Below are 8,589 nucleotides of genomic sequence, written 5' to 3'. Positions count from 1 at the left end.
TATATACTCATGAAAAAGTTTACATACACAAAAAAATTTCAGTGTTAGAAAAAGCCAGTGGTTTCAAAGAATATAGAAAGTGCAGTGTTGTTGGCGAAAAGGTTATTTTACTTACAACATCGAGCTAATTGCTGACAGCCACACTGAGGTCAGTAAGGACAAGATTTAGCCCTCAGAACTATAGGTTGTGAAGGATTTTACTGTGGAGATAAGAAAGGAGACACCTCCTTTAGTAATTAAAAAAGTACAGGTCCTGAAAGGGTGGGAGTTTTTACTTAATGTGTCCAGATGGCTGGCCCTCTGATTTCTTAGTTTCCAGTCAATTTATAGTGTGAAAATTCCTTTTGATACATACTTTTGTTTGCCCACCCCTCCAATTCACTTCTCCCTTTTGTTATTTTCCTTTACAAGTTATCCTCACAGTATAAAAGGAGTTAATAATAGTGAATATGTGCTAGGGAGGGAAGGAAAAGAGAAGATGTTGAAAAACTGATGTACCTTAGTGATTAGATAAATTCATGTCTTCCAAATGGTCTAACTCTGCTTCCTTTGACTCAGAGTAACTAAGCATTATTTATGAATACATTTTCCTCTTAAATATAATTTTTTGTTACAACCACAATATTGTTGACTGTTTATGATACCTATCAAAAGATGACAAGTTTCATGCAACTCTCAGGTAGAGGGAACGGCGGATGTGTGTGAACTGCACAGCAGTTTAGAGGGACGGTCATAGTTCTGTTTGGCTTGAGCCTGGGGCACAAACAAGGAGCAGCGGAGAATTGGACTGGAGAGGCAGGCAGGGCCAGACCACGTGGGCGTCAGACACTTCCCCACCAGCTCCTTCTAGTATCCACCTGTCCTCGACATGCCTCTTTGCCCCCACACCCAGTCTATCTCAAAGTCCTGTGCACCTCTGAACATCTCTTGAAGCTGTCTGCACTTCTCCCCATTCCCAAAGGCAGTGCCTGATAGTGATAATGTAAGGAAAAGTCTCTTTGAAGCACCTGTTGTCTGTGCTCTTAGTTAACCTTCTCAAACCCCTGAAAAGGTAAGTGCTGTTAGTATGCCCATTTCCACATTGGAAACCTGAGGTACAGGAAGGTGAAGTAACCTGCCCAAGGCTACTCAGCCCTTACAGGGCAGAGTCACGACCCAGACCCATAGGCAGTGCCACCTGTGCTACTGCTCAGAGCCCAGCCATCTCTCTTCTCCTCTGGACGGCTTTGACTGGTCTCTCTGCTGCCGGCTTAGTCCCCTCTAGTCCATCTTCGCTCTGCTGCCAGGGGGATATTTTAAAAATACAAATCTGACCATGTCAAAACACTTAACCACCCTTTAGTGCCTTCTCGTTATTCTTTGTATAAGAATACAAAGAATTTCTTCTCCATCTTGTGGAAAATTAAAATGCCTAATTAGAATAAGGAGCCCTGGTGGCCCAGTGGTTAAGAGCTATGGCTGCTAACCAAAAGGTTGGCAGTCTGAATCCACCAGGCACTCCTTGGAAACCCTATGGGGCAGTTCTACTCTGTCCTGTAGGGTCGTTATGAGTCGGAATCAACTCGACAGCAATGGGTTTGTTTTTTTTTTTGGTTTTTGGAACCCACCCCAAATCTACTGAATCAGACTGCATTTGACAAGGTCCCCAGGGGATGAGCAAGCACATGAAAGTTTGAGGAGCATCACTGCAGTGAGTGGGAGATACAGTTTCACCCCCTCACCCTTGCGCCTGCTTGTCCCCGGCTGGCTGGCTGCACCCAGCCCTCCCGCAGACTGGGACTTGCCCACCAGGACTTGTTCCTTGGTAGGAGGAGCGGCCTCAGTGGGAGGAGCAGCCGGCACCACTCACAATCATGGGCTGTTTTGCACCTCACCTCTGCCAAGTGTCCTTTGCTCAAACCTTTTTACGCTTTCATGAAATTTTCAAATGAGTATTAAACAGGGCAGAATGTAGCCGGAATGATTCGTGAATGGAAGTTTCTGCCACCCTCGGGCTTATGTTCTCTGTCCTCAGCCATGAGTCATGGATCAAGCAGGGCTTTCTAGTTACTTTTGTTTATGAAAACCCTAGGTAGCTACGATCTCATTTTCCTTCCCCAAAACAACGTGAAGAGGAAAGGGGTGCCCTTCCTGCTCATGCAGAGTTTTCCCGTCAGCTTGCTTCAGGGCCATGCCGCACGAGGGGGCCTGTTGGGGATGGCAGGGGGCCATGATGGCACAGGGCTGATCAAGGCTGCTCCAGCAGTAAAGGGTCACATGCTCCAAAGGTAACGGTGCATCACATTTATGACATCAAGATGCAGCTTCCGTTTACCGGGTGTGTATGTTATACCTGACCGGCCTCGTTGCATGTACCTAGTCTACGTCGTAACAAAGTGCACACTACAAAGGTTAGAGCAGTTCTCCGGAACTTTTGGCCTTGCCCCTGCCAACGCTGTTTAAAAACCAAAAAGTAAAAGAACAAGAGTTGAGGATTAAGTATTAAAAGAAGGAGCAGCCTAAGCCACCTTCATTATTTTTGAAGTAGGTTTAGTTTGTTGGCAAAAACAGGTAGAAAACTGTTCGTATTACCACCAGCCAATTTCCACAGCTTTTTCTGTTGTTTTGGATTCTTCCAGTAAGATGCTTTCTCCCCACCAAAGAGTTCAGATTAAAACCCTTAAATGCCAACCATGGTCATGTTAAAGCATCAATACTGTATTGGAAATTTTTGGGAAAATTGGGAATGGCAGAGGAAAGAAAGAGGGGGAACAAAAGGGAAATAAAGTGTACAGTCGTCGTCAGTAGTTACTATTTCTAACCGAATCCTTTCACACTAGTTTTACTTCTAGTAATTGTGCAGTGATTAAGAGCTACAGCTGCTAACCAAAAGGTCAGCAGTTCCAATCCACCAGCCACTCCTTGGAAACCTTTTGGGGCAGTTCTACTTTGTCCTGTAGGGTTGCTGTGAGTCGGAATTGACTTTATGGCAATGGGTTTGGTTTTTTGTTATTTAATTGCTTCCGGGTGAGTCCTTGGAGGTACAAATGGTTAATGCACTTGACTACTAACCAGAAGGTTGGAGGTTTGAATCCACCCAGAGGTGCCTCGGGAGAAAGCCTTGGTGATTTACTTACGAAAAAATCAGCCATTGAACACCCTATGGGGAGCACAGTTCTATTCTGACACACATGGGGTCACCATGAGTCAGAATCGACTGGATGGCAACTGGTTTGTGTTTTTGCTTGTTTTTAACTGATTCCTAAGATTGTGGGTGGGGAGCAAATAAGAGTGACTGGAGGCCTTTCCTCCAAGCCCTCCCAAGGGTTTCTCTCCTGTGTGACTCCTTTTCCAGTTACTCCTCTCCATGAAGGAAAAGAGCAGTGTGAAAGGAAGACAGCTGGTTTTTTGGGGAATGCTTCCTGGAAAACATAAGTCTTGTACGTTGAGAGTATGAGTATTTAGTGTCTGGACTGTATCAGAGCCCTGCCCTAACAGACAGATTGGGCAGGCAGCCGTGTGAAGACAGTAACCCTGGACTTTCTGGACTTCTGGTCATAGGGAAGATGACCATGCAGGCTGGCCTGAGCCTCAGTTGTGTTTCCATGGACCTTTGCCAGTGGATGTTTTATGTTAAGTTATAATCCATCATTCAAAGAGCATCTCCCTAAGAACAGCAAATTCAGGAACCATAGAAAAGTTCAGCCATTGGTCAATATTCTGATTTGCCATTTTGAAATGGGAACCAACTAATCCTTAACTCCTTGTTGTGGCCTCTATTGTTGTTAGTTGTTGTCAACTCCGACACATGGTGACCTCATGTACAACAGAACTAAACATTACCTGGTCCTGTGGCGCCATCTTCTCGATGTCCATTGTTGCTGCCACTGAGTATTTTGAGTGCCTTCCAACATAGGGGGCTCATTTTCCAACACTATATTGAATAATATTCTGTTGAAATCCATAAAATTTTCATTGATTTTCAGAAGTAGATTGCCAGGCCTTTTTTCCTAGTCAGTTTTAGGGCTGGAAGCTCTGCTGAAACCTGTCCACCATGGATGACCCTCCTGGTATTTGAAATACTGGTGGCATAGCTTCCAGCATCATAGCAACACGAAAGCCACCACAGTAGGATAAGCTGACAAACAAGTGGTGGCTCAGCTCCTTGGAACCATATCATTTTAGAGCTACAAGGGATTGCAGGAATCTAGTCCAACTACCTCCTTATCACAGAGAAGGAGACCAAGGCCCCAGGAGAAAGGATACAAGCTCTGTCTCCTGTCGCCCACTGGCTGGAGGTCTGGTTTGGTCCATAGGCACGAAGGTGATGGGTGCAGGTCTCAGTCTTGCCCTTCACTCTGCCCCAAACCTGGCCCTGTCCCCTCCATGGATGCATTTTAAAAGCCCCAGAGGTGGTTGCTTGAAGGGGTTCCATGGTTCTCAGTGGAAGCATAGCCTACTCTGGGGCAGCTCTCCCTCAGGCACCCTGGGTGTGACACCCAGGCTCTGCCTCGTCTTTCCAGCTCCTGAGCTCCTTGGTAGAGGGAGAATGAGGTTGCCCGTCCTCCCCAGGAGGGCTGGGTTCACCTGTCCTGGGCCAGAAGCCCATGGTGGTGGACAAGCAGACAGGCTGAGGCTGAGACGCAGAGGCTCCAGAGAGGAATCTGGGTTCCCCTTCTGGCATTTTATTCAAAGTGTGTTCAAAGAAACAATCTCATTTAATCTTAATGAGAGGAGGTTGTTTTTAAACAAAATTGAAGTATCAAAATAGAACTGCACAATTAGCAGAAATTGTGATGTAGAAATTGCCTTGGGCTTCTCAGATCTTGCATGGGAGAATATTTTTATTAGAACAAATCCCTTTGCAGATTACCAAAATTGTCTCTCGCAAAACGATGGGTTGTATTAAGAGAGTGAGTATTCCAGAAGATGATAAGTATCGGGCCTTTTCTTTTCCTAGGCTTGTTAATAGTTCATTTTCTTACCTGGAAAGCAAATGATTTTATAGTATTATCACCTTATTTACTTTGTAAATTAGTTATTTGACATGTTAGTTGAATCCATTACTCTCTTAATATTCCTAATTATAACCAAAGATGGCCATAAGGTCATTAACCAGTGGCTTTGGAATGCTGACGTGGGTGTAATTCTCTGCCAGCACTAACAGGCAACTAGAGTAGGTCCTAGGGCTCCAGAGAGAAATGCTACATTATAGCCTGTATTAAACACAAGACTCCTGACAGCTTTTATATTGGGAGTGTTGATAAGTGTTAAATTATAGTGGATTTTTTTTGGTCTGTTTGTTTGTTTTGACGGGTAGTCAAGTTGTTCAGAAAGTCTATAAATCCCATAAATGCTTAACTATTACACAAGTTTTCTACAACATAAAGTAAAATATTGGGTGTGATTGACATCTTAAGATTTTGTTCCTAATACTATAGGGGATTTGTGAATATTAAATATCACAAAGAAACTTGATTCTGCTATTATACCTAGGATATTTATAATCATATCTGTCAACATAATCTAGAAGTATTTCCAGATTTTTTTTTTTTAATAACTAAAAATTAGCTTGTATTTAAGGGGATGAACTTCATCAGTAGTCTTGGTTTCCGGAAGATGTTTCCAAATATACTGGGTTGGCAAAAATAAGGTAACTGAAACGTGTGGACTTGTTTTTGTTTTTGTTTTTGTTTAACTTTTTGTCTTTACTGCCAGTCCCATCTCTTGTCCTTCTTTTCAGTTTCCAAAGAGTTAAAGAAGTGATTATTCCAAGTGTTATTAAAAATTGGTACTAAAGAGTCAGAAGTTTTGCTTCCTTGCAAAGGAGACGTGTAATAATTCACTGGTAGTGTAACCAAAAGCGGGTAGGGGACTTTTAGGAACCCAGCAGTATTTAGTGAGCTGGGAATGGGGTTTTTCTAAACCCTAACTTCTGCATGCATCTAGTATTTAATGAGTTTTGATGTAAATAATACTAACAGGGCATATCCCGAAGTCAGTTCTCACCAGTGGTGAGGCAGCTGGGAGCATTCATGCGTGGGGGAATCTCAGCCCTCTTTCCTCCAGACGTCTGCATCCCATCCATGTGCTCTTGGGCACAGGCTCCGATGCACTGCCTCAGTCGTCCCCGTGGTATTACCTGGGAATGACCGGCCACCCCGGCTTGCTGCGGTCTTCTTACTCGCAAAGGGAGCGAGCGACCGGGCAGCCATGCAGCTGGAGGCGGAGGAGCTGTGGGGCTCTGTTGCTATAGCTGTGATGTCACACGCTGGTCCTAACCCGTGGTTGGTTGTTTTCTGTTTCAGCTCCCTGCCTGCAGTTGAACACAAAGACCTGGAGGAGACTCCTACATCCTTCAGTGAGAAGAAAGGAGGCGGCGAAGCAGATTAAAAGGAACTTGTGGCTTGTGGCCTTTTTTGTGCAGAGGTCTCCTTTAGGGGGAAAAGTGAATCGAAGCCACAGGGGCAGTTAATGAGCTGTGAGATGAGTTGCTGCTGCTGATACTCAGACCCCAGGATCGTCTGCTGCCCTTTGTGCTTCATGTACATGTGTCTATTCAGCCCCTCCGGAGGCGCCCAGAGGAGACTCCAACACGGCCGCCGGGGAAAGACCGCCCAACATGCCCACGGAGACGCTGCAGACAGGTAGCATGGTGAAGCCGGTCAGCCCGGTCGGCACTTTCACGTCGGCCGTGCCCCTGCGCATTCTCAACAAAGGCCCTGACTACTTCCGCAGGCAGGCCGAGCCGAACCCCAAGAGGCTCAGCGCCGTGGAGCGACTGGAAGCCGATAAGGCGAAGTATGTCAAGAGTCAGGAGGTGATCAACGCCAAGCAGGAGCCTGTGAAGCCGGCAGTGCTCGCCAAGCCCCCCGTGTGCCCGGCGGCCAAGCGCGCCCTGGGCAGCCCAACCCTGAGAGTGTTCGGCAGCAGCGCCAAGACGGAGAGTGGCGTGCAGAGGGAGAACCTCAAACTTGAGATTCTGAAAAACATCATCAACAGCTCTGAGGGCTCCAGCACCGGCTCGGGTCACAAGCACGGTCCCCGAAACTGGCCGCCCCACAGGGCTGACACCACAGACCTGCACCGGCACTCCTTCGCCGAGTCGCTGAAGGTCTACCCCACCCACGGCCACGGCAGCACGCAGGAGAGCAGCTCCCACGTGAGCAGGAGGCTCTTGGAGCAGTCGGCGGAGTCCTTCCTCCACGTCTCCCACAGCTCCTCCGACATCCGCAGAGCCACCAGTGTGAAGCCCCTAAAAGCAATCCCCTGCAGTAGTTCCGCCCCTCCCCTGCCTCCCAAACCCAAGATCGCCGCCCTCACCACCACCAAGTCTCCAGAAGCAGACCCTGTGGAACCGGCCTGTGGAGTCAGCCGGAGACCCTCCCTCCAGCGCTCCAAGTCAGACTTGAGTGACAGGTACTTCCGCGTTGACGCCGATGTGGAGAGGTTCTTCAACTACTGCGGCCTAGACCCTGAGGAGCTGGAAAACCTTGGTATGGAAAACTTTGCACGGGCTAACTCTGACATCATCTCCCTCAACTTCCGCAGCGCAAGCATGATCAGCTCGGACTGTGAACAGTCTCAGGACAGCAACAGTGACCTTAGAAATGACGACAGTGCTAATGACCGGGTGCCGTATGGCATTTCTGCCATCGAGAGAAATGCCCGAATCATCAAGTGGTTGTATAGCATCAAACAAGCGCGGGAGTCGCAGAAAGTCTCCCACGTGTGAGAACGTGCCCGAGGAGGAGGGAGGGAGGGTGTGTCTGTCTGTGCATACTAAGTTGTGAAGGTCGTGAGGTCCCCTTGCAGTCTTGTGAGCTTCTCCATGCTCTTTGTGTTGCTTGTTGTGCAGTGTTTGCGAGTTGCATGCCTGTCAACAGGGGGGTGACCTGGCTTCCACTGGAACCATCCCGCAGAGCCTGGCTGCACACACATCATCTGCCAAAAGTTCCGGACCAGAATCTGATTAGGGCTTCCTTCTTAAGCAAAACTGTTTACACGAAAATGGTATACGACTTCTTCAATATTTATGTGGTTCTTGTGTTTTTATATCCTGCGCTATTGTGTCTTAATTAAAAGTTTTATCAACTGGCTTTTAAGTTGAGAGTAGAATCTTTTTGAAATAAAAAAGCCCAGTTTGCCTCCGTGTGAGACCATAACCATGGAAACACAACCGGGATCTGCTATTAAAAAGAGAGAGAGACCAACTGGCCCAAAGTAGAACTAGGTTGGGTTTTCTGAGGCATAAAGTGGTGAGCTTGATGTTAATCATTTACCTATTGAAATTCTCTTGCCACTTACTGAAATGATTGTTGGGGCAACAATGCTAAGTTTTGTGTTTGATTCAGTGTGTAATGTTGGTGGTTCTTTCCCAATGAAAGATGATCCTATATCATGGAGGATGGCTATAGCTAGGAGGCTGGGTGTTGGGGTTGTGTTGATGTTGTCTTGTTTTGGGATAATTCAGAAATTTCTACTATTATCTTCTGATAGGAGTGGCTACCCTAAAGCTGATACTGAATGCCTTAAAAAAAATTTTTTTTGTTGTCTTTTTTTGGGGGGTGGGTGGTGTCAGGAACTACTAAGTCTATGTTGTTTCTTTTT

General features: G+C 46.5%; 1 protein-coding gene across 1 annotated transcript; it reads left to right on the top strand.

Moving 5' to 3' along the window:
- Positions 1-6,289: 6,289 nt before the first annotated feature.
- On the top strand, positions 6,290-8,078 carry FAM110B (family with sequence similarity 110 member B). Its single transcript, XM_004372578.2, has one exon. It carries the CDS (start codon positions 6,602-6,604, stop codon positions 7,712-7,714), a length of 1,113 nt encoding a protein of 370 aa, XP_004372635.1. The 5' UTR covers positions 6,290-6,601; the 3' UTR covers positions 7,715-8,078.
- Positions 8,079-8,589: the final 511 nt, after the last annotated feature.

The sequence above is a fragment of the Trichechus manatus genome, unplaced genomic scaffold (genome assembly GCF_000243295.1).
Source record: "Trichechus manatus latirostris isolate Lorelei unplaced genomic scaffold, TriManLat1.0 scaffold00018, whole genome shotgun sequence".
Lineage (NCBI taxonomy): Eukaryota > Metazoa > Chordata > Mammalia > Sirenia > Trichechidae > Trichechus > Trichechus manatus.
The sequence above is the reverse complement of the archived record's forward strand: the minus strand, read 5'-3'. Positions and strand labels throughout refer to the sequence as shown.